The sequence below is a fragment of the Cavia porcellus genome, unplaced genomic scaffold (genome assembly GCF_034190915.1).
Source record: "Cavia porcellus strain 051 isolate PalLab524CR breed Dunkin Hartley unplaced genomic scaffold, mCavPor4.1 scaffold_2, whole genome shotgun sequence".
Classification (NCBI taxonomy): domain Eukaryota; kingdom Metazoa; phylum Chordata; class Mammalia; order Rodentia; family Caviidae; genus Cavia; species Cavia porcellus.
The window spans coordinates 126788666-126814486 of NW_026947485.1; the positions used below are offsets into that span (position 1 = coordinate 126788666).

Below are 25821 nucleotides of genomic sequence, written 5' to 3' on the forward strand. Positions count from 1 at the left end.
TGATTCTGGCCGCCCAGCCAGGAGTGTCGCTGGCCAGGCTGATTGCCACCCGCCCTCCAGGTGGCCACAAATGCTGCCTTGCCAGGTGTGGGGGCTTTCTTTGTGCTTTGAAAAGGATTTGATTTTTGTAAACTTTATTTCTCCAAAGGGTTTTAATTAGTGCACACTGGTTAGAAGGGCTCCTGGTTGGACTGAGGCAGAATTGCCCAGGCATGTAACCCCCTTTTGTCATTTCCCCGTATCCCTCCCAGCCCAACCTCACATTTTGGGGGAGTGTGGCTTGCTGATGTATTTTGATTATGTGCATCCCCGTTCCTCCTCCGGGCACCCTCCTCTTCCCTTCCTCCTGTCTTAACTATAGCACTTGCTGCCGTCCCAGTCTAGATGCCCCAGGCGCTCCTCGGCCAGGCTCCCAGGGGGAAGTGAACCTGGTGCGGCCAGGTGGTCACTACTGCATCTCCCTTCCCAGTCCTCCCTTCCGCCACTGCTTCCTGCTGCCCTGCCTCCCTCGAAGGACTGTCCCCTCCACCCCACCTTGGAGGCAGCCAATGTGAGCTGGAACATAAGGCAGAATAAACTTCTCTCCCTGCAGTGATGGGTGTCAGTTATTTTGTCCCAGCAGTGAGGGATATGGCAAGATCACCTCCCACCCTCTTGGCATCATTCTTAGAGGCCATGTATGTATCAGAAAGAACGTAGAATATTTGTCTTTGTGAGTCTGGCGTATTTCACTCAACAGGGTAATCTCCAGGTCCATCCGTTTTCCTGCAAATGAAAAACACTCATTTTTATGACATAGCAATACTCCTTTGTGCATATGCACTGCATTTTCTTTGTCCATCATCTTTGGATGGGCACCTGGACTGCTTCCATATCTCGGCTGTTGTGTGATATGAATGTGTGGGTATCTCCAGAGCGTGCTGCCTGTAATTCCTCTGGGCCTGTGCCGAGAGTGGTATGCGTGGGTCAAACAGTAGTTCTGTTGTCACTGGCAGGAGCCACCACCTGGGTAGCGGGTGCAGCCCCACAGGAGGCGACAGAACCTGAGTGTATGTGGAAGGCCATGTGTGCAAGGGGAAGCGTGACGCAATGGGTGATTGGTCACATACAGGGGAGCTGAGTGAAGAGGGAGATAAATTAAGAGTAGTGAGTATACATGGCAGCCCACACCTGTAATCCCAGCACTCTGGAGGCTGAGGCAGGAGGATTGCAAGATTGAGATCAGCTTGAACAGCTTAGCAACATCACTAGATCCAGTCTCAAAAATTAAAAAAGGTTTAGGGATGTAAGTCTCAGTACTGGGGAAAACAAAACAAAATATTCAGAGGGAGAGAGAGAAGAAAATCGATTTCTCACAGAAAAAGTAGTTACAAAATATGGAAAAGGAGGAAACTTGAATGAAGCCGTGGTGTTGGGCTGAAACTGAAAGTGCTGGTTGGAGAGGTAACAGACAGGGCCTGGAGTCTGACTGCGGTGGTCCTTGTTCCTCTGGGAACCGCTGGGGCCTGGCCTCTACCGTCCTCACACCTGTCAGCATCCTGGCCTCCCAAGCTCTGACTGTACCCCATCAAACACTGCTCACAGTACTCTAGGGCTTCCCTTGTTGACGTCCCCAGACTTTTCCAAATCCTCCCCCACCAGTGTGACGGACTTCTGAACCGGATGGTCCAGTAGAGTCGTAACAGTGACGCCGCTTCTGTCGTGCCAGCCTTTCTGTATTCATCACTGTCCTGTCACTGCAGCAAAACTCCCAAGCCCACCACTCAGAAATTTAATTCAGCTGTGGTTCTGGGACTTCAGTGTGTGGCCCAGCCAGCTCCACAGCAGAAATGGCACAGTGGAGGGCCCGTGGAGGCGAGCTGTTCACCTGATGGGAACCAGGAGGCGGAGCAGGGGAAGTGTGTTACAGAACACACTCGCTCAGGCAGGCCAAAGGCCTGTGGTGGCATCAAGGTTGCAATCTGCATGACCCATCTACACACCCAGGAGCACGTTTCACTAATCTGCTAGGCATTTCGTAATCCAGTGGAGCAGACAAATCTAGATTAATGGTTACAAGGGTCATGAAAGTCAAGGATACTCAGAACCGTGGGAGATTAACCGCACCTGCCGTGGGGTGTCAGCTCTGCCGGGCGGGTTATAGTAATGATGGTACAGTGTTTTCCTGTGCATTTCTTGATCTTATGAGGTCGTGTATTTGTATAGGAAAATATCTTTGTGGAAGACACACATGAGAGTATTCAGAAGGTAATATATAAATTGTCATTCAAATAGTAAAATCCAAACATGGAAGAAAACTCACAAGCAGATAGAAACGGTAATACAGTCCCTTGGCCCTGGAGAAATCTGTTGTGGACACAAACTACAACAGGTGTGATGGGTCTGGGAGCCCAGCTCTGAGGAGGGACCCACCCTGCACACTTGCTCTTAACATTCATAACTTCTGGCGTCTTGTCAAGTTTTTTTATTAAAAAGGTGAACACCTGTTTCCTGACACTGAAGAGAGATTATTTTTTGTACCGAGCCTCGAACTCACGACCTTGTGCTTGCCAGGCAGGCGCTGTAGAGTTCTTTACCTACTACTTCCCGATTTTAAATACTTAGAATATGCCAACCTGGGGGAGCACGGGCCGCCTAGGTTTGCGCTCTGAAAAATTCAGCCCAGTCGCTCACGGTGCTTCCCGAAGGGGCCGGCAGGTGGCAGCCGAGGAGAGGGATGGTTCGCCCCCAGCCCGGGCCAACTGCGCACGCTTCAGAGAGGCGACGAGAGCCCTGCGCTTGCCCGTCGCTCCCCAGCGGCGGCAGCAGGAGAACAGGATTTCCAGGGCTGGTTTCTCCCCTGGGTGCTCACGCACCGAAAAGCTGTCGCAGCAAAGTGGCAAAGCCGGTGCGCGCCGCGCGTGGCTGTCGCGCGTGGCTGTGAGGTGTAAGGAAGCTGTCTCACTCTCTCCCTCCCTTTGTGATTTCTAGAAATCCCGCTGATCTTGTACCTCTTCGCTCTGGTGTCGGTAACCTGGCTCTGGGGAGGCCTGCACGCGGCCTACAGGCACTTCTGGATGCTGGTGCTCTTCGTGCTCTTCAACAGTCTGCAGGTAACCTCCACGTGCCCTGGACCGCTAGGCGCAGGCCGGAGGGTGGGTGCGGACAGATCCCCGGAGGCAGGGGCTGCGCCCCCAGTGCTGCAGATACTCCAGGGACCCTAACCATATCATCGTCACAGGGGGACAGAGCGTGCACTCCGTGTTTACTCCGCATTTTGACAGCACCCCAGTAAGCGCAGAAACACGCTTTGAGCCCAGTGGCTGTGTGGACTCCGCAGATGGTGACTGTGGAGGGGGGCGCGCAGCCCTGCACCACGTTTGGTGGCAGTGTCTCTGCCGCACCAGCCAGGAGCGAAGCACATAGCAGCGCCCCATCACCTGCTTGGCACTAATATTCTCTGCGCGTGTTGTCTCCTCTCCTCAGTATCCGGTCTAGATTAGTCTTTGAGACCATGAGTAAAACTTACCTGACTGTGGCAGAAAGGACTGCTGATTCTTTCAATGCCCTTGTTAAGTAGCAAAATATCGTATTTGAGCCAGGTATGGTGGTGCATGCTGGTAATCCCAGCACTCGGGAGGCTGAGGCAGGAGGGTCACTGAGAGTTTGAGACCCGCCTGGGCTACAAAAGGAGCGCAAGGCCAGCCTAAACTGCATAGTGAGACCCTCTCAAAAAAGCAAAGTCACATTTGAAATGAACATATTTCCCTTACTTTCCAAAGTGAACAGGTCTGCCCACCGCTAGAATTCTTTCCCCAGATGACCTCCACAGGCTCCTCACGGCCCTGCTGACCTGCCCAGAGTGTGCATGCATGTAGTGCGGGTACTGAACCGCCGCTGAAACTCAGTGGTGGGCGATTGTAGGTTCACTCTTGGGCAGCCAGACTTTCATCCAGACACAGTTTTGTGATTTCTTGTCTAATCAAAGCCTAATAACCAGTGTAGGAAGAGTCGGTGGCTTTGAGGTCTGCGACGGAGCCAATGCTGTTGACACCAGAGCGTGCTCTGAGGATGCTGCAGAGCTCCTGCTCCTGCCACAGGCATGGGGAGAAATGGGCCGGGTGTGGTCTGAGGACCCGAGGGAGCCCGTGCCAGGTGACAGGTGCCAGCCTGAGCATGGAGCCCCTGGCCCGGTTACCTTGGCACCACACAGCTGGTGGGCCTGGGGTCGAGGTCCAGTTGTCAGCCTGCAGAGGGGTTTTACTTCACAGACACAGAGGTACATAGGCACATTTAGATTTTTCAGTATTTGCTGAAAGCTTTAAAGTTGAAAAACGTCACGTTGAACACTCAGATTTCTGGCATTCCTTAGCGGCTCCTCACGGCAGCAGTTTGGGGACTTGGGCCTGGCACAACTGGCCTCCCCTGCCTGGGCTCACAGAAGAATCGGTTCTTGGGTATGAACCTGGTCCAGAGGCATGAACTCGGTTCTGTGAGTGTGAACCTCGTGCCAGGTGTGTGAACAAGTTCTGGGAGTGTAAATCCTGTTCTATGAGTGTGAACCTGGTTCCAGGGGTGTGAATTCAGTTCCAGGAGTGTGCATCTGGTTCTGGAGGTGTGAACTCAGTTCCTGGAGTATGAACCTGGTTCTGTGGGTGTGACTACAGTTCCATTGGTGTGAATCCAGTTCTGTGGATGAATCTGGTTCCAGAGGTGTAAACCCATTTCTAAAGGTGTGAATCTGGTTCCAGGGGGGTGAATCTGGTTCTGGGGGTGTTAATTTGGTTCCAGGGGTATGAATCCAGTTCCAGGGGTGTAAACCTGTTTCTGGGAGTATGTATCCTGGTCTGTGGATGTGAACCTGTTCTGGGAATATAAATCTGGTTCTGTGGGTGTGAATCTGGTTGCAGGGGTGTGAATTTGGTTCCAGAGGTGTGAACCCAGTTCTGGGAGTGTGAATCTGGTTCTGTGGGTGTGAATCTGGTTCCAGGGGTGTTAATCTGTCTCCTAGGGTGTGAATCTGGTTCCAGGGGTGTTAATCTGTCTCCTAGGGTGTTAATCTGGTTCCAGAGGTGTGAACTCAGTTCTGGGGGTGTGAACCTGGTCTCAGGGTGTGAATCATGCGCTACAGAGAGTGGCCAGGAGGCTGCAAGGAGGGCTCCATCACCAGAGGAAGAGGGGGGTGGCAGCTGGGTGAGAGATGCCCAGCCACACAGGCTGTTCAGCCTCGGCACCTGCCAACAGGAAGCCAATCTGTAAAATTGTGTCCATTTTGAACTATTTCTTATTTTGAAGGGGGAGGGGGTATGTTCTTGCCTGCCCTCAGAGGGATAACTGGGGTGTTTGGGAGGGATTTTGAAAAGAGCAGCTGAGAAGGTCTGGTGGTGTCCTTCAGTGTGAAGACCCCAGCTTCAACCCCCATCAGCAGAACAGGGGAGGTGGGAAGGAGCCCACACCCAGGGCTCTGATCAGTCATCGGCCTAGACTCTGGGAATCTGTGTTTCTAAGGAGTTTCTGGGGGATGCTGCCTCAGCTATTTAGGGGCCACCATTGGAGGAAAATGAAAATGAAAGATGTGGTGTTTATACACAATGGAGTACTACTGTGCTATAAAGAAGGATAAGCCTGGGTCCTTTGTGGAAAGATGGAGGCACCTGGAAACTTAATGTTAAGTGAAATAAACCAGACACAAAGTTTATTCATACAAACCCCAAATGTAAACAAAGAGCAAAATGAAAGATGGATAATAAGAAACAGGGAGATAGATCTTTTATGAAAGGGAAGGGAGCCAAAGACTGGAGGAAGAGGGGAGGGAGGGGAAGAGGACAAAAAGAATTAAAACGTTGACGTCGGGCACCAGCTTCCTGTACTGAGGAATGAACTGTTTATGTACACACACTTGGACGAATTTTTCTGGAAGGTAAAAACTGAAAGTGTCTCAAGCTCGGGTTGGCTGAGCCTGCCGTAGTCCACAGGCACTGCTGAAGCTGCGGTGTCCCCACCCAGGCCCAGCACCTTCCAGGGTTCAATGCTCAGCCTCTAGTCTCAGGCCTGCAGGGAGAGGTCTGGAAACCCCGGTACTCCGGGGTCTCCCAGGTCCCCAGATCCATCAGCCGCGTCTGCATTGCCACGGTGCCGCTGTGGGGTGATGGAAGCACGCAGTGTGCTCCGCCCGCACGCGGGGGCGTTGCTGTGCGCTTGTGTCCAGCGCTTTGGTTTTGGTGGCACTGTGAGCTCTTCCAGTCCTTTGCCACACAGGCGACCTCAGAATCACCTTCCTTCCACGCCTCGCGCCTGCCCTGTCCTATTGAGCTGTGTGCATTTACGAGCTATCACAGGCGGTAAGGGCCACTAGCTGGGCGTCCACGAGGCTTTTCGTCGCTCTGTGCAGACTCTTTGAGGCACTTTAAGCACGGCAGCCTTAATCACTTGAAATGCTTTCAGGAACTGATCGCTTCCTGAAAGATGGAAGTTGAGCACCATACTTAGCATGCATTTGAGCATTTAAGAAAATGCACACGAACTTATAAAGTATCATTAATATAACTATAAAAGATAGCTTAGAGAAAATTACTGTTTTAAATATCTGCTGTTTTAGCTTGTGGTTAAACGTCCCTTCAAAGCCTCATGTGGAAAGCAGATGGGGCTTTCTCAGAGGTGGCTGGCTCTAGAGTGCATAGCACTGGGATTCACGGTGCAACACCAGGCTCAAGGGCACTAGGACTAAGGGTGTGAGTGCTGCCCGCCCTGAGCAGCCTGCATAAGATAAAGGGAGCAGACAGATGCTGTTAAGGCCTCTTTTGTTTTTGCTGTCTTCTGCTGCCATGGACAGTCTCTGCAAACCCCTCTGCCACACCACCCTGCCTGGGAGGCAGCCAGTTACGGGCTGAAACCTCCACAAAAACTGTGAGCTAAATAAATCTTTCTCCCTTTAACTTTGGGTGTCAGATATTTCTCTCAGCAACAAGATAAAAGTAACTAAGACATCTACCATTGTTTTTGTCTTTTTGAGACAGGGTCTCTCTAATCAGTTCCAGCTGGCTTCTGGCTCACTTTTGTAGCTCAGGCGAGTCTTGAACTCATAACGATCCTCCTGCCTCAGCCTCTCAACTTCTGGGATTACAGATGTGTGCCACCACACCCGGCTTTTACTACCATTGTTTTTTATTGCTTAATGATTTTTCTTGAAATCTCAAGAAAAGCTTTCCCCCTAAAACTGAACTTTTCACTCAGATTCTTATTAGTTTATCCGTATTTTTTAAAATTAAACTAGCAGAAGTGAGCAGAATATAGAGAATGAAGGCAGAAAAATGTTTTACAGTTGATGTTTTTCCTAATTCTTTTCGTGATTCTGCAGCCCCTGGACACCGTAATCAGCCCAGTGGTGATAACTGTCCTCTTGCTACTTCCCAGTTCACTATATTTTATTTCATGTAAACACAGGCACTCTGAAACTTCAAAAGAGGAAGAGGCAGTGTCACACTCACTGGGTCACCAGGCCCAAGTCAGAGAGCCCAGAGCGCCATCTTGGCTTTCGCTGACTGGGTTTCTGAGGGGACTAAACATGGCGGTTGCAGTAGACTCAGCTCCAAACCCTGAGGGAAAACCTCCTTCCCCACACAAAACTCCTGTCAAGAACCAAACCACCCCGCTGTGGCCACGTCCCCCCCAGGACCCAGGCACATAGTAACTGGTGCTGTGGCCAGGTCTGGGTCATGAAGAGAGTCCAGTGGTGGGTCGCCTCCAGCTGTCTCATAAAAACACACAGAAGGGGCTCCACCAGGAAGAAGGTACTTATGTCAACAGGGAGCCCAGGCCAGAGTCTCAGACGCCCACTGCATACCCTTCCTGTCTTCCTCACTGACTTGAGTTTTGACAAAGAAAGTGACAGCCATCATCAAACCCAAGAAGCCTCCTTGCTAACATCAGTTTTTATGACCATCACTGTCTATTGCTTTTTTACATCATTCACCAAAATTCCTAAGCGACTGTTTTTGAACTCCATGTTCCACGAATCTGATAAACCTCTGTTTTAAAAGAGTTGAGTTTGTCTTTTTCCTCAAAATAGGATCTCACTGTGTAGTCCAAGCCAATGTTGAACTTGCTGTGTAGTGCAGACTGCCTGGGAACTTCAAATCCTCCTGCCTCAGCCTCTTGGTGCTGGTCCGGTAGGCAGGCCCACTCCCAACTGGCTTGCATCTGTCAGTTTGAAGTGGATTCATGCTAACACTTACACAAATCCTGAGATTTCAAGGTGTATTTGGAGTCTGAATATTGAGTGCAGGTGAGGAATGATTCACAGGCTGATCCTTAGCCGCTGGGCACTGGTAGGCTGAACCTATCAATTATGAAAATACACAGCCGCTACCTGGCCCTTCCCGTCCTGGGCTTGCAGCCTCTCTATTCAGAAGAGTCACCAGACTTCCGGCAACCGAGAGGCTGAGGTGAGGCCAGCCAGGGCCCCCACAGGCCATCCCAGCACCACCTCGGTGTCTGCACCCCACACTGCTCTTCACAGCTGTACTGCTGTGGTCTCACCGGAACTGGGCAACTTCAGGCCGACAGTGTTTACAGCCCTGCCTGAGATCCGTGGCGTGCTCCCCAATATGTGTGGGGTGCATGGCCAGCAATGGGGGGGCAGGCCCATCTGCAGGGGCTCCCGGAGTGGCCCCCAGCCTGCAGTGACCACAGGCATCTGCGCCGAGCTATCCTTGACGGTTCACAAGTCTCCCCCAGTTTTGGCAAAGAGAGTAACACTATGGAACGTGTAGCTAAAAGTATTCAGTGCATGTTCAGACCTCGGTATCCCTTGAGGTTTTTATCCCAGCCCCATTTGTTAAACTGCTAAGCGTCTAGGACCTAGGTGACCCCAACATGGGACAGTTCCTCCTGTTGGTTTTGGTTTTATTATCATTACTCCTTGTTGGCTGCTGGAGTGCCTCGGATGCATGAGACATTTTCACACATAGGAAAAGCACGTGTGTGTGTCTGTCTGTCTCTCTCTGCTGCTGTCCTTTCTGTTCTTCCTGTTTTCTGATTTCCTTGCCTTCCACCACCCTCGTGTTGAAATTTCACCTCTGACTAAAGCCCATCTCTCACTACACGGTTTGCCGCTGGGGCCCGGGAGCGCGAGGCTCCCCAGACCCTGTCCCTGCGTTGGTCTGGCGGTCACCCGGCTGTTAGACAGTCAGCTGCGGGAGAGCTCAGGCCCCAAAGTCCCTGTGCGCCTCCAAACCTGCACAGCCTCTGACTGCTCAGCGCAGCACCTGCAGGCCTGGCCGACCACGCCGTCCTGAGCTCAGTAACGCCAGACTCTAAGCAGCGGCTCCCCAGTGACCGAAGTGTCCCCCCGGGCTGGGTTCTTGGTCCATGTGCAAAGCCCACCTTCATTGGTTTCAAGATGCATCCTTGTTTCTAAAAATGATTCAGGCTTATCTTTCTTCAGGACAGAGCAGTTCTCCATGGTGTGTAAACACCACGCTTTCTGCCTCCACTGATAGAGGTGTTACCACTGCCAAGATTTAGCCATTGTGCTGCTACAAACACGGCTATGCGTGGATCACCGTCATATGAAGTCTTTAACTGTGTCAAGATGAAGGGGAACCGCTGGGTCAAATGGAATGCCTAGTGTTAGTCTTTGAAGGATTTCCATAGTGGCTGCACCAGTCTGCATTCCTGCCAACCACATAGCAGGCTCCTTTTTCTCTGGCTCCCTCACCTACATTGTAATTGGCTGATTTCTTGATGGTAGCCATTCTTTCTGGAGTGAAGTCTACAGTTGCGTTGAAGGTACCATCTTCATCTCTAGCATTCAAGAGAGGTGGAGAATCCTGGGTGCATAGGGCAGGAAGACATCACTGGAACTGTGTACCTATTTTGTTCTTTGAGACAGGGCCTCAACTTGTAACTCAAGGGGGCTTGAACTCACTGTGGAGCCCAAGCTGGCCTTGCACTCATTCCCAGGAATTCCCCCTGCCTCAGCCTCCTGAGTGCTGGGATGACAGGTGTATGCCACCATTTCTGGCTGTCGGATAACTTGATAGCTACAACTGTGTTCATGACCTGATCATCTGCTGCAAGCAAGTTTTAGAGGAAATTGTTTTCTCAGTCCTGAAACATGGTTCAAAGAAGATTGGTAGACACCGTAGGAATGAGGAAGTTTGTCCTCCATGGTTTGTGGGGAAATCCTTAAATGCTCCTCCCTGTCCCTGGATCAGGAAAACTGACACAGATGTTCTTGGCTCTGGACGAAATCTGCTGCTTGGGTATTTTATTCCAGGAATTCAGCTGCTTCTGGATGTATGATAGAGTAATGATTCAGGTAAACCCAGCGACACTGGAAACGCTGTAATTTGAAGGTCGTTTCATAGGCCACCCTTCTGCACCTCGAAGCAGAGCCTACTCACGCCTGGAATAGGAGCTCCTAAGCATGCAGCTGGGCACAGTTACTTAACCCCAAGGCTGATTTATAACAAACTGCTATCTGAGTTTACCGATTCCTATAGTGCAAGTGAAAACGGAACCATTGTAAACCAAGATATCACTTTGTATGCTTGTGTAATAGGTTTGTTCATAACAACTTTCCAATGATTACTAATACATTGGCATCTCCCAAAGTCTGTTAGAAATGTTCATGCCTCAAACAAATACAGTCAGCAGGGCATGATGGCGCACACCTGTGATCCCACAACTCTGGAGGCCGAGGCAGGAGGATTGCCAGAACTTTCATACCAGCCTGGACTACACAGCAAGAACTCTTGTCTCCAAAAATAAATAAATCAGATTCATCATCCCAGTGGAGGGTTTCCTTCTTGTATCCTTATGAGATATTTTTGAGAAAGGCAACTTTCTATAATAGCCTCTTGCTTTTCTTTTATTCAGAGAATCTCTTTTATTGTAGTTTGAAAGTTTTCTTCTTCCTAAAAAGACAAGTAAGAATAACCAAACATCTGCAGACATTTTCACGTCTACTTGAATTTTCTCCATTTACAAATCTCTGTGCTTCCAGCCCAGTTTTTAATGTTTCAAGGAAACATCCAAGAAACAATTTTATTTCCAGATGCTCCCTGGCCTGAGCCCACACGTGTGAAGCTCTCTCATCAGTGCCAGAAGGACAGGAGGGAAATGGAGTTAAAATCTGACAGGCTGCGGGAGCAGTGGAACCGAAGCCGCCCCAGTTCCAGTTCTGTCTTCTCCTCTGTGCCCTGCCCAGGCCTGTCACACACAGTCTGCAGTGACAGGAGCCATAGCTGCTGGGCTCAGTGTTCTGGCCCTCAAGGCTTTCTTCCTTGGACATGGTCCGCAGTGTGCGCCTCTTTTATGCCCCTGACCCCACTAGATCAGAGGTTTCATTAGGAGGAGGAGAGGCAGGGGCACAGAATGGTTGTCTCTACCAAACCACGCTCTGTCTCCAAGTCCTCAACCTTCGCTTCTATCACAGTGGTGTTGCACGGATGGGAACCTGGTGTGAGCCCAGACTCAGACCTTGCAACAGCTGAGTGGTGGAGTCACCCACACCAGAGCTAGCACTGTCCCTCTACCCACGCCCCTCCCCGAAGATGAGAGGACCTGCTGGAGTGGCCCTGTCTGCTGGCCATACTTTCAACTCAAGTGAGATGACCATGACCAAAGCGTGCTGGGAGGCTGGGGAGCCCCAGATCTGCCGCTGCCTGGAAGTGTGGCCTGGACCGGTCCCGAAGCCAGGACCCCATCCTCTCCCAACCTGGGGAGTTGGCCTCACCTAGCTCGGCGGGGACACTGGGGTTCCTGTTCCAAACTTCCCTGTGAGGAAATCAGGATGGTTCTTATGGCAGTTGCCTTACACACTCCCTGCCCTCTTTTGTTTCAAACTGAAACCTGAGACCGATCTGGCAGCAGGAAGCTGGAGTATGGCCACAGAGAAGCTCAGGGACAGGGACCGGCTGGATACCTGTCCTGCAGGGGCGTGTGTCTCCAGGGCGGTGCACCTCTCGGCCTCCTGGATGATGAAAACCTGTGGCCCAAAGGCCCCATCTGAGACCAGGAATGAGTGTCCCATGGACAGCCATCGGGGACCTGGAGACTCACTCTCTAGCATGGGTGACTGCCTCCGGGGTGGGTGCTGACTTTGCCCCAGACGAGCCCCTCCCTGTGGGATGGAAGTGCTGATGGTGCTGATGTGGGCTCACCAAGGACAAAGGGTAAGCAGATAACACCATGTGGCCCGGTTTATGGGGAGCAGTGTCCCTGTAATCCACTGCAAGTTACAGAGTCGAGGAACCACGTGGCTGCTGTGATGGCACACAGGCTGCCTCATCCCTCGAGCTGCGGTGGCTGTTGAGCATTATACATTTGCTGGGATATGTAGAAAAGTCAGTGGCAACTTCAGGAAAGACGTGCTCAGGGCTGCAGAGCCATGAGACTGGAGTGGACCACACACACACACACACAGAGTTCTGCAGAAGAGAGCCAGGCGTGGTGGCGCTTATCTGTGATCCCAGCATACAGGAGGCTGAGGCAGGAAGTGGCCTGGACCACATAGGGAGGTCTATTGCAAACTCAGGTCAGGAAGAAGAAACGCCTTGCAAATACTCTGAGCAGCGCAGCATTGCGTTCCAGCCTCTTGTGTTCCCTCTGTGAAGCAGACTCGGAGTTAGCGGCGGCAGCCCCAGCCTAGAGCCCTGATGTGCTGTGAAGGCACCTGCACCTGCCCGACCCTGGCTTGGAGATCCGGGGTGCTCAGCGCAGGCAGGAGGCGCAGACCGTGCAGCTGAGCCCCTGCGGTGCACGGCAGCCGCGTAACCGGTCTCTGAGACGGCCGTGATCGTCTATCTCCCCGCATCCCGCGGCCTGAAGACCTCAGACGGAGCCGGAGCCTGCAGCACCGGGTCCTGGGAGGGCGTACGGTGGAAAACCGCGAGCGCCCCAGCTTCTCTCCTCCCGGAAAGGGCCGTCTCGCTCCCGTTCACGGCTGTTTTCTGGTTTCGTCGTCTGGCGGCGGTGCTGTGGGGACCCTGTGTGCCCTTCTCTGTGACCCGAGGCCTGGGCGCTGCCTGCACAGCCTCCCCCGCGCCTGCCGTCCAGGATACCCCACCAACCGCGCGGCGGCCCGGGATCGTTTCCGAAGGAGGAGGTGCGGAGTTTTCCTCCTTAGGGCGAAAAGCAACAAGGAATGCTCAGTGCGCCCCACGATGCGCGGGCAGGTGCGGGGAGCGGGGAGCGAGCCTGCGGGCGTGCTGAGCCCAGGGGCGGAGGCGGCACCGCTGCAGCTGTGCGGCGCGGGGAGGGAGGGGAAGCCGGGCCAGACCGCGCCTGCTGTCTCCGGCTTGCGGCGGCTCCGGCTCCGGAACTCAGACTCCTTGTAAGGACTCCGCCCCGAAGATCTGCCACCAGCCTGGTCTTAGACTCCCTGGGCCGCGCCCTGCTGCTGGAGCTGCGCCTACCAGCAGGGGTCCAAGGCCCCGGGTTCCAGGTCGGTCCCTCAGCTCCGCCTGCTTTCCAGGCTCTTGGGCGGAGTAACTTGGGTCCGGTTGTAGGCGCTCAGCCTATCCCGGGCAACCCCAGGCAGGAGGGGCACCCGGGGATACCCGCAGGTGTTTTCAGTCTGTAGGGACAGCAGCTGTCAGCTCTGGGCGGGAATGCATCCCGCCAACCAGATGAAAGGAACTTATATTAGAAGTTACATGATGACAAGCATGATGACACAGGTTTGTCATCCCAGCACTCAGGAAGCTGAAGCAGGAAAATCAGTGCAAATTCAAGGTCAGATCAGGCTACAGTCTAGGTTGAAAGCTGGCTTGGGCTAGGAGTACATATTGTGATCCTGTCTTAAACAACACTTAAAAAGCAGTTACATTAGAATTCAGAAAGCAAATTTTTATGTACAACCTCCTGACCTGCTCACGTTGCAAGTACAGTCTCGTAGGGCCGACAGCCATTTGCTAGAAACCTCTGTCTAAGCTTTGCTTTGCAGCAGCTGCCCAGGCCAGCGAGTGTGCCCTCCTGTTCGGCAGGGAAGCGAACTTTTCCACTGGGTGAGCTGGTGCACACCTGTGATCCCAGCACTCAGGAAGGAGGCTGCAACAGGAGAATCACAGCCTGTTCCTGAACTACATAGCAACACCCTGTCTCAAAATAAAGTAAATAAATAAACATAAAAAAAGAGCTTTTCCTCTTTGCTTGTCTTTCAGATTTCCCACACTGAATTGTTTTTAGCAGCGTTGTTTCTAGGGTTCTGCGCCCTTTCCCCAACAGGACTGGAAGGATCCAGTTTCTGGTGGCCTGGGGTGACTCCTCCCTGCAGCAACCTCAGGTCCCCAGCTGCTCTGGGACAGGAGGGAGGACAGGTGGACACTCAGGCCTGTTCCTGGCAGGGACCACAGCCTCAGCAGACTCCATCCCTGCCTGTCCTCTACGGTGGGGGTTGGGGCAGGAGTGCTCTGGGAACCATGGCCATTCCCGCTCAGCTGTCCACTCAGAGGAACAGTGTTGCTACAGGAAGTGACGGAGGAGGCAGAAGCCAGGCCGCCTGAACGTGGACCCTGGTCCCCAGCTGCAGCCAGGAAGTTAAAATGGACATGAGAACCAGAGAAGTGTGCAGGGACAGTGCTGTCTCCTCCAGTCACTGGACATGGTCACCAAAGCCAAAGGCCAGGACCAGGGCTGGCCAGGACCCCAGGATGTGGGCATCTGGTGTGTGTGGTTGGCTTCCTTCCTTGCTCCCCTTTCTCTGTCTCACCTTGTGTCTTTATCCTCCCCTTTCTGTCCTTGGTGGCCTTGTTTCCCTGCAGGGAGGAAGGGTGACCTCAGCCCTGGGAGACACTGTCGATGTCCGCTCCCGGCCGGCAGGAAGGACACACGACAAAGTCTGGTAGTGGACAACCTTTTCTTTTTATTTTTCTTCTCCGTACAGCCTGCCCTGGGTTCTCCCAGCTGAAGCCTCCTCTGGTCCGCTCCCCGCGGCTCCTTTTGTGCTTCAGTCTGCCCCAAAGCCTCTACCGGTCCGCTCTCCGCGGCTCCTTTTGGGCTTTTACTTCTGGGCTTCTACCTGGCTTCTCCTTCCGCCCAGGGGTGGCACCGGTATATATACGGGTACAGTGTCCAATCATGTTAAAGTAAGCAAGGCAAGCTGATTGGCTAACATCATCAGTTGCCAGGCAGACTATATTGTTGAGCGGGTTGTTTACGCGGTAAGCAGGAAACTAACATATTCGATGGGAGGGGTAATCTACCTCAGGCTTTGCTCTTTACCACAGGCCGCACGTCCGCCGCGCAAGGCGAGCTATCACAGACGCGGCTCCCAACATCTCCCCCTATTTTATTTTTTATGAATGTGCGCATCGTAGCCCTTTCTGGACTGGGTGCAGAGGCTTATGCCCTATGTGTAGGTCCACCGTAGGTCCTTGGCTTAGACCCTGGTTGGCCATGCCATGGTCTGCCAAGGCCCTGAGGCCCTCGTCCTTTTTCTAGGGCCAGGCACAAACTGGACGGAACCTGGATGCACACAAGCTTGCACTCATTTCCTCTCCGTAAAGAAATCCCCTCGGAGAGAAATTTAGACCTGGGCAGCATCTAACAGTCCAGCGGCTTACGTGCAGGATGGGGTAGGGCCTGGCTTAGGTCGAGTCGTGCTGGGGAGGCACGCTCTTACCCGTCATTGACTCACCTACCCTGCTGTGTATTGTCACCTTATGGAGGAGAATGAGGGATGCCCGCCATATCTAGACTCGGTCGTGGGCCAATTGAGCAAGCCATGCATATGCCTGAGGATCTTTTTGTCTATTTCGGGCTACCGCTATTTTTATTCATCTTATTGGTTGGTCTGTGATGGATCTCCAGTAGGGCAGGTCTGATCTTCAGTCGAGGGCTTTGTTGCCCGTGTCAGTCTCTCCGGTATCCACAGTGGTTCTCGTCCCGGTTCCTGTGGGAAAACACAAACCGCGCCTCGGTTCCAGCTGATTACCGGATCCGGGCCCATCCATTGTCATGCCATAGATAACCGCGCCTTTGGAGGCAGGCCTTGGCTTACTCCCCCTTTTTGTTTTTGTAAAATTTTTTTGAGGCTTCTATGAGCCCTCTCAATGATTCCTTGACCTTGGGGATTGTATGGGATACCATGTTTTAATTGAACCTCCATCATTTTGCAGAACTCATTGAAGGCTTTGCCTATATAGGCTGGTCCATTATCAGTTTTTAATATTTTTGGTTTGCCCCATGCGGCCCAAGCTGCCAGGCAATGATTGATCACATTAGACACTTTTTCACCTGTTTCTGCTGTTGCGAATATGACGTGAGAACAGGTGTCTGTGGAAACATGAACATATTTAAGAGTCCCAAACTCTTGTATATGTGTGATGTCCATCTGCCAAACATCACCAGGGATCAAACCTCGAGGGTTTACTCCCATCGGTATGGCAGGTTTGTATGTGGCACAGGAGTCACATAGTCGCACGATATCTCGTGCATCTGCTCTGGAAACATGGAAATGGTTTGCTAGTGTCCTGGCATTAACATGAGATTTATCATGGAAGGCACGGGCTCGCTCGATTGGTGTTAGTAAGGTAAAAATCCATAACGGGCGAGTGGCAGTGTCAGCAGCCGCATTCCCCTGTGCCATGGGCCCCGGCAGGGATGTATGTGCTCTTATGTGGGTGGTGAAGACCTTATGGTGTCTGTTCTGAAGCAATGTCTGGATAGACAGGAACAGTCCAGCCACTGTGGAAGTGGATCTAATTAAACTGGCAGTCTCAAGCACTTGCATAGCATTGACCACATACCTAGAATCGGAGACAATGTTAATGGCTTTTGAGAACCGTTTAAGAATCATTTTAACGATCTGCAGTTTTACCACCTGAGGCTGATCTGGTTTAAATTGTATGGTAACCGGGGGCTTGCCTAGGATCACATAGGCGCCTATCCCCGTCTTGGAGCCATCTGTGTATATTGTAGTTGCTAGGACTAATGGCTCAGAGGCAGTAACCTTTGGAAAAATTATAGGGTGCTGAGTGACAAATGACAAGATAGGGTCTTTAGGGTATTGATTGTTTATATCCCCATGGAAAACACATCTCAGAATGGCCCATGTATCTATGCAGGCAGCCAGGGTCTTGATCTGGCTGGCGGTATAGGGTACTCGGATGGCTTGTGGTCCTGAGCCAAAATGTTGGACAGCTCTATCATGCGCTTCAAGGGCCAATGAAGCGACTGCCTCTGGGTAATGTTCTATGACTTTTGCAGGTGAGACCTTAGGGTGTATCCACAGTAGTGGTCCTTTCTGCCAAATCACCGCTGTAGGCTGTAGACTAGTCTGTAGCAAACAGACATCAAAGGGTCGCCCTGGTTTAATTCTGTGTAAGGTAGCCCCACCTAAGGCTTTTTCCACTCTCTGTAAGGCAGCTCTTGCCTCAGGAGTGAGCCTCCTGTGGGAGGCTATATCTGGGTCTCCCTTTAGAAGGTCGAACAGGGGTTTGAGATCTGAATTTGGTATATGTAAATATGGCCTAATCCAATTAATGTCTCCCAATAGCTTTTGCATGTCATTTAGGGTCCTAACGCCATCCATCCTAATGGTGACCTTCTGTATAAGTCTGGAGGCGACACTGAGGTCCACACCTGCTGACCCAGGGGTGGCCCTTGTTGAAGGCCGCCACCCTGAGCTGTCCTGTCTCTGGGGCGGGGGCCCGCCTGTGAAGGGGGCCCCCTCTGGCCGTTTTTTGGCTCTCTAGCATCTTGTCCACAAATACGGTTGCCCTGAGCATCAAAGACCGACCTACACTCCTCAGCTTTGTGTGATCCCTTTTTGCATCGCCCACAAACATATGGTTCTTCATTCCTAGGGCGAGGCCTAGCATCTGCATTGTTTGGGCAATGACGTTTAATGTGTCCTGGCTCCCCGCAGGCAAAACACCCTTTAGCCTTACATTCCCCTTCTAACCCGCGAGGTCCCCTCTGCTGTACAGCCGCGGCCAGGAGAGCAGCCACTCCCGAGTTGGAGAGCGGCCCCCCTATCTCTCTGCATATCCTAATCCAGGCGTTGAGGTCCTTGTTCTTATGAGGAGCTATCGCTGTCTTGCACTCCTTTGTACATTGCTCAAAAATCAGCTGTCTTACCAGCGGTTGAGCCACTCCCGGATCAGAAAATATCTTATCGGCAGCATCTTGCATTCGGGCCACAAAGTCAACAAATGGCTCTGTGGTACCCTGAATTATTTTTGAAAGACACAAGGAGGCTGTTCCGGCACCACTTACCTGTTTCCAGGCGCGGAGCCCTATGGCATTGATTTGTTCATAGACAGCGCCGGGGAACTGGGTCTGGTCATCAGCGTGCCGACCTTCTCCCATAAGCATTTTTTTGTTCCACCCCCGGTTTCCCCGATTGGCGTTTCTCTCAGCCTGCTCTGCAGAGAACTCTGCGTACCAGGCTCGCCAATCCAGGTAACTGCCCGAGGGCAGACACGCCTTTGCCAGCTGAATCCAGTCCGCGGGGGTGAGGGGCCCAGAAGACAGATTCTCCAGCATGGCAGTGGTGTAAGGCGCAGTCGGCCCAAAGGTTGTAACTGCATTTTTAAGTTCTCTAATCTGCTTTATCTCAAAAGGCTCCCATACATTGCGTCCCTGGCCCATAGCTACTTGTACAGGAAATATCCCGTAGGGGCCACTATCTATCCCAGGTGGATGTACCTCATGAGACAAGCGTCCCCCCTGCCAAAGCCGCCTGTAAAAATACCGACCCGCCGGCGGCGGAGCATAAGACAGCGGCCGTGATTGGGCGGAAAATGGGGGCCCGTGCATCACTTCCTGTTCTGGCGAAAGGGGAGAGAGCTCCCAGGCGGCCGCCTCGTGGCGAGGAATCGCCTCCGGAAACGGCCCCCTAGGTAAAGAACCCTGCGACTCCTTATCGAGCGACTTGGGCTCCTGACAGCTGGTCTCTTTGGCCTCCTTGCCATTCAACTTTCCCTCGTCCTCGGAGTCAGACGACTCCGAGGCTAGAGCCCCGTCCTCCTCCTTAGCATCCTTGTTCCCCTTGACGGACCCCTCTCGGGAGCTCCCTGACTGGGCCTGCTCAGATACCCTGCATACTTTTGTAAGCTCTTGAGAGCTTTCTCCACAACCACCCTCGCTCTTAGTGTTGCTACCTAACATGTTTCCCATCTTTTAATATGTTACTCACCGCGTGAGGCCCAAGGAATCCGCCACTTACGCGTGAGCCTGAGGGGAGTCTAAAAGCCCTGTAGGTGCGCGCCACCCAGAGCCCAGGCTTATCCCCAACTCACCTGTCTCGCAGCTCTGTACTGGAGCGTTGTCCACTTCCACGTCTCGGGGGTGATCAGTCCCCGGGCGGGCCTCCAAATGTCGATGTCCGCTCCCGGCCGGCAGGAAGGACACACGACAAAGTCTGGTAGTGGACAACCTTTTCTTTTTATTTTTCTTCTCCGTACAGCCTGCCCTGGGTTCTCCCAGCTGAAGCCTCCTCTGGTCCGCTCCCCGCGGCTCCTTTTGTGCTTCAGTCTGCCCCAAAGCCTCTACCGGTCCGCTCTCCGCGGCTCCTTTTGGGCTTTTACTTCTGGGCTTCTACCTGGCTTCTCCTTCCACCCAGGGGTGGCACCGGTATATATACGGGTACAGTGTCCAATCATGTTAAAGTAAGCAAGGCAAGCTGATTGGCTAACATCATCAGTTGCCAGGCAGACTATATTGTTGAGCGGGTTGTTTACGCGGTAAGCAGGAAACTAACATATTCGATGGGAGGGGTAATCTACCTCAGGCTTTGCTCTTTACCACAGGCTGCACGTCCGCCGCGCAAGGCGAGCTATCACAGACGCGGCTCCCAACAAGACACAGGCTCTGCTAAATAACACTCCTGTTTGCTGGCTCAAGACTGTGAGAGGAACACTACTCATCCTTGAGAGTCATTTGTGTCTGGAAAGAGTTGAGCAACCCGAAGGCCTTTGCATGCGGCAGTTGGTTAAAAATTGCTAAATGGTATTTCTTTCTTTTCCGTGAAATGTCAAGTATTGTTTTTTGGCTCCTGCAAAGGTCAGCATGCTTGAAAGACAAAACCAAAGTTGGCCCCAGAACTCGCTCGGCAACCTCAGAATGTTTTCCTGATCAGGAAAATCAAATCTACACGTGTTCTTGTGCCTCTGTAGCGAGCCAGAGGGACTGTGGGGGGAGGGGCTTCACATCTGGAGCATGGAGGAGGGGCAGGGAGCCACAGGGTGCCCCAGTAACCTTTGTTGATGATAAACACTGCTTCCACTTGCTGCCATGCACGGCAGCCTGGCAGCCTCGTGTGTCTTGTTGGAAAAGGGAAGGAGAGGGATGAAATGGCCTTTCTCAGAGGGCACAGCTATCTGCTTGTACGAGCTGCATCTTCTGATAGAGACACACAGGCAGGGCAGCCTGGAAAGGATTGTTGCTGGCAGAACACAGAGTGGTGACACTTTAAAAATAGCATGTGCGGTTGGGTACCGTACTGCACACCTGTCCTTCCAGCACGTGGGATGCCAGGGCAGGAGGATCACCTCAAGTGCAAGGCAACATCCTGTCTCAGAAAAACAGACGAAAAACCGAAGATGCAAAGATGATCCTTAGTAGTTGCCCTCCTGGCCGCCTGTCTTTTCCCCTCTGCCAGGAAACTGCCATTCTACAGAGCGGCCCAGACCTCGGGACCCCAGGCAAGGTGTGGGAACAGTGGGACAGTTTGTCTCCCACGTGTCCTGGGTTCCAATCCTACTCTGAGTCCACATCTGTAGACATGAGGAATCAGAAGCTGCCTTGCGAGCTTGCTGTGGGCTGCAGCCCCCACCTCCCGAAGGGCGGCCAGGCACAGGACGTGTCCTATCCCACCTCCCTGTTACTCTCGGTCCGCTTAGCCTAGTCCTAGTTCAGCCCTGTAGCCTAGTCCATTACCAATTTTGTTTGTTTGTTTGTTTGTTTTGAAACAGGGCCTCACTGTGTAGCCCAGGCTGACCTCAAACTCATGGTGATCCTCCTGCTTTAGCCTCCCGAGTGCTGGGATGACAGGCAGGCACCACCTGTTTTTCTTTTTTTTTTTTTTTTTTTTTTTTAATCTCAAAGAAGGCCAGACGCAGTACCCTACTTTGAATTTTAAGTAAACATAAATGTTAACATCAGTGTCTCTGCCTTGAGTTTTGGGTTTTTTTTGGGGGGAGCATTATTTCATCTTTCTGAGACAGAAGGATGAGCTGAATCTGAACCGTGTCCCACAGTTATCAGGGTGACTTACCTAACCCACGAGCAGGCGCCCAAGACCCCGCAGACACAGAAGGGATCCAGGCAATAGGTCCCTGGATCTGTTACAGTGCAAAGTCAGACCTTGGGCTGAGCCGGCTGCCTGTGCCCCACATGGGGCACCACCTGGGTCCTGAGCCTGGAGCAGGGCACAGCTCCAGCCAGGACCCAGCATACAGTAGACACACAGGAAAGCACCTCGGGGGCCAGACCTCCCTCTGGCTGGGATCCAGAGTTCCGTTCAGCACTTCCTGGCTGGCTTACAGGAAGCTCACAGGTGCCCAGGCTCTCGGCCTAGGAATCTGCATTTCCTTCTGTTCCCCAGGGCCTGCTTCCTGCCTGGCAGGTCCACACTCCAGATCCTCCCCAAAGGCTGAATTTCGGAGCTGGCATGGGGTCCTGTAAATCCTTGTTGTTCAGGTTTCCAGTTCCTCTGCCGACTCCTGGGCTCTGGATTTAGGGAAGTCCCTGGCCTGTAGTGACTCATGGGTTTCCATGCCCACGACCCCAGGCTAACATTCCCAGGTCCTTATGCTTCGTGAGTCTGCAGCCCACTTCTGGGGCAGTGTTCCCATCACACACGGATCTGATCACCCGCCCTTCTCAGGGGGAAGCTGCAGTGGGGTGGCTCAGAGAAGCCAGGAGGAGGAGGCGTTGGGTCACAGGGAAGGGTCAGGGAAGCAACCTGGACTGCCGTCCTGGACCCGGGTCCCTCGTCCCTTCCCAGAGGCAGAGCCAGTCAGACACACAGCCAGCGTTCGGCTGGCTGAGGCTGAGGAGCCTCTGTGCTCTTGCGAGTTTCTGGTGGGAGAATTCCAAGCAGTGACCTCATCTCTGGCCGTACTGAGCGGAGAACAGGATTTGCTGGGACTTGGCTGTCACTTCTGGAGGACTGCGCTCCAAAGGGTGTGGCGGAAAAGAGAGGGACAACGCCCATCTTCTGTGGATGTGCTCTCCTTTTAGAGAGAGGGGCTTGCATTACAGCCAAGGCTGCTGTTGAACTCACTACATAGCTCAGGGTGGCCTCAAACCTAAGACAGTCCTCCTGCTTCAGCCTCCTGGGCGCTGGGGCTACAAGTGTGCACCACCACACCCAGCTTAAATAATGCTGGAGAGCTGATGTATTCCAAAAGGGACCGCTCGAAGACTTTACCTCTTAGGAAAACATCCCAGCTAGCTACACCATCCACGGAGTCCCAGGATGACAAAGCAAAAGCAAGATCTTAAAGATGGCCTGAACCTAGGGGAGGAAATTAGGAAGCAGATTTCATAGGGATGCCAGGACTCACCCTGAAGCCAATTTAATTCTTCTCTATTTTCCTGATGCAAATTCCACAGGCTTTCAGAATTGACAGGCTTTGGTGCTCTCGGTCCCTGAGCAGAACCACCTGCCTGCCTGGCCCAGGACTTGCTGCTCAGCGTGGCTGCAGGCCCCTCAAGAGTCACTGTGCAGAGCTGCGCAGATCCAAGCGCTCCGCTTAGGCTGAGGAGCCAGTGGGATGGATGTGGGCTTTCCAGGTGGTTGTGGGAGCCGTGGGGCTTGTTGACATAAACATCTGTGCTTCCTTCTGGTCAATGCTGGGCCTAAAGCGCCCTGTGATGGTTTTACTGAGCCTGATCCAGGAGGCCACACACTGCACCTTGGGGTCCTGGGGAAGAGACAGCCTCTCCTCAGATCCCTGGGGAAGGGATAGCTTCTCCTTCAGGTGTCTGCCATTCCCCGTCCCCCGTTGTTGTGTGGGAGATTTGGGGAGCCCAGCAGGGTTCAGGAACCTGAATTGAGCCAGCAGAGCCTTGGAATTGCTGGAAGGGCTTCAGGCCTCCTATCCGTGTTCTTTGGTAAGTTTTCCACGGGGGCTGGGGATTTAGCTCAGCGGCATAACGCCTGCCTTGCAAGCAGACAGTCGTGAGTTCGATCCCTGGTACCGATAAAAAGGAAAAAGACAAAAAAAAAAAAAATTTCCACACACAGAGCAGGAGCTTCCAATTGCAGGTGCCAGTCTGCCCAGGGGAACAGCGGTTCCGGCTCAGCCTGGGGCACTAGCTGGGTCAGCCTCTGGCGCAGTACCTGTGAAATGGGGAGGACAGCAACCAATCTTCACAACTGCTGTGAACTTGAGATCTGTGTGTTCACAACCGAAACCGTGCAGAGTCGCAGCAACACCTCTGGAAAGTAAAATAAAATAAAATATCACCGGAGTGTGGAGTCATGGCAACCACGATGACAGAGACTTCTTTGGGAACCTCCCTTCACAATTATAGCAGTCACATGCAATTTCCTTCGTAAATAAAAGTAACAAGGCAGGAAACATTTGAAGGTAGACAGTATGAAAATAATAGAGAGGTATGCGGATATTACAGTCCAAAATGGTAAGTAGAAAATTAAAATTTAGGAAATCTCAACAGTGTCTTTTCTAAAAGTACTTTTCAGAGCTCCAGAATTCTAGTTTAAATATTTTTGAAAGTGTACATAAAGCCCTTATAAAAGGTAAAGCAGTGTGGGGTGTGGGGGTGCCAGCCTGTAATCCCAGCACTCAGAAAGCTGAGGCAGGAAGATTGCTGTGAGTTTGAGGCCAGCCTGGGCTGCACAGTGAGACCCTATCTACAAACAAACAAAGCAACAAGATAGAAAAATACATTTCAAAAGAGCGTGGTAAAACAGCGCTCTCTTTGCTAAGCAATATAATGCTCGATTTAATTAGAAATTACAGCAAACCCACAGGAAAGGGCAGACCCTGCAGGACTCCACTTTGCTAAAGTGCCCAGTGTAATCCCCTGCACGGAGACAGAAAGAGCAGCTGGGGCTGGGGAATGGGTGTCACTACTTCGCGCTTGGAAAATGTCACTTTTCAAGATGAGAGACATCTGAGAGGGACGGTTGCGATGGCTGTGCAGCAGGACAACACATTTCAAACTCCCAAGCGTGCACGCTGTGGTGGGGGAGAGAAACCATGCACTTTGGGCCTTCCTCCTTGATAGATCCTCTCTTGCATGTAGAAGGGCGCTGCCTCACTTATCTGTGACACAAGACAGGTTCCTCTCTCAGGTTCTGGGGAACACTGTTTTCGTTTTGCATTTGGTTCTCCTCCCAGTATTCCATCTAGGATGGTGACGGTGAACCTTTCAGGGACCCAGCGCCCAAACTGCATCCCCAGACTTGCTTATTGCTTGCAAAATGCCAACACTGCCACTCAGACTGAATACTGGAATCTTAGTTTAGGACAAATAAAACAAAACAAACAACAGCTCAAACATGAACACCCTTTGTCTTAAAAGAAGAACAAACTACACTTGTGCCCTAGGTTCGCCACCATGGATGTAGGTGGTACGTGAGACTTGTTTGCCTGGCTAGCCTGGGCCCCTTGCCTTCTTGGAGCTGGAACAGCTTGTTCATGTGGCTTGCTTTGGGCTCTCTGTGTTTTTAGGGCTGGCCTTGCTTTAGCCCCACACGTGGCCCCCTACAAGTGGATTGGTTCCTAGCACTGAAATGAGCATTGTGTGACCTTGCTCGCAGCATGCCGTGAGGGAATTACTTTTGCCTTTCTCTTACTGAGCTACCAGATACCCGAAGACAGGTGCTGTGTGTTTCGTTTCTGTCCCAAATCCATGACACCCACCCTCAGTAAGTGTTGAGTGGATGGATGGACCCAAGGATGAATGAACAGTCCAGTGAATGCCCAGCATAGTGATGGGCTTGTGGACTTGCCTTGTGCGGCGGCTCCCCCTGGATTCAATGATGTCTCGACACTGCCATCCCGCAGTCCCAGTTCCCCCAGCCAGCACAAGCAGTGGACAGCATTCAGCGAGCACTGAGACCTTGCCAGGTGTCAACTGGTGGACCCAGCATGAAATTCGTGGCCCACTGTTGACCTAGACGTCACCATGCAGCACGTGGCTGTCTTTCATTTTCTCTGGACTGAGATCGGGCAGCTCGTTCTGGGTGTCCCAGGAGCAGAATGACTTAGCATGTTTGGACGTCACACTGATGGGTCAGGGCTCTCTCGGGAGTTCATATCCTGTTTGATAAACAAGTCTGGTTGACATTTATCCTCGGGAGGTGCCTCATCTTCTCTGACGCAGGATCTCAACGTGGAGCAAGAAGAGAAAGAGTCAGGACCGAGGTTCTATTTAAAACACCTCCCGCTGCGGTCTCCGCTGCCTGGGTCATCAGCCAGCTCTGTAGGGCAGCAAGTGTTCTTCCCCGCCAGACTTCTAGAATTCCCCCAGCCCCCGAACGCCTCACTACCTTCATGATGAGTAGGATACAGTATGGTTTGTTTTCTGTCAAGTGTATTTTAGAGGCAGCTTTTATCATTGGGAACATCAAAGGTCAGAGTTTGCTCTTTAGCTTTGTGGGCTCCAAAACAACTTGATTTTGACAGATTTCCAGAGATCTGATTCATAATTCAAACACGATGTCTTTATTTACAGCCAGATGTGTGCGTGGTTAAGGAAGTGGACCTGTCATCCGCAGAAAGTAGATTTGCGAGCTTAATGCTCTTTGGATTAAAGCCCAAGAAGAGACAGACTAGAAGTTCTACAACTAGGTTGTGCTCTTAAACTGTTTTGTAAAAAGTCAGACTACTTAACTCTATTTAATTCTAGATAGAC

At 52.2% G+C, this 25821-nt stretch overlaps 2 protein-coding genes across 6 annotated transcripts in view; one reads left to right on the top strand and one right to left on the bottom strand.

The window, feature by feature from the left end:
* The window catches only part of Adgrv1 (adhesion G protein-coupled receptor V1), a 526418-nt gene that overhangs the window by 486753 nt on the left and 13844 nt on the right, over nt 1–25821 (top strand). For all 4 annotated transcript variants that reach the window (XM_063245326.1, XM_063245328.1, XM_063245329.1 and 1 more), the window contains one exon: nt 2971–3092. In XM_063245326.1, coding sequence (XP_063101396.1) covers nt 2971–3092 — 122 coding nt within the window. The remainder of the gene's footprint in view (nt 1–2970; nt 3093–25821) is intronic.
* On the bottom strand, nt 5652–23148 carry LOC134475279 (endogenous retrovirus group K member 7 Gag polyprotein-like). Of its 2 annotated transcripts, none has more exons than XM_063245331.1 (2): nt 11909–23148; nt 5652–6437 (listed from the first exon to the last, which is right to left on the bottom strand). In XM_063245331.1, exon 1 carries the CDS (start codon nt 19105–19107, stop codon nt 17497–17499), a length of 1611 nt encoding a protein of 536 aa, XP_063101401.1. In that variant the 5' UTR covers nt 19108–23148; the 3' UTR covers nt 5652–6437; nt 11909–17496. The 2 variants fall into 2 exon arrangements, with proteins under 2 accessions (XP_063101401.1, XP_063101400.1); XM_063245330.1 differs by having other exon boundaries at nt 5652–10898.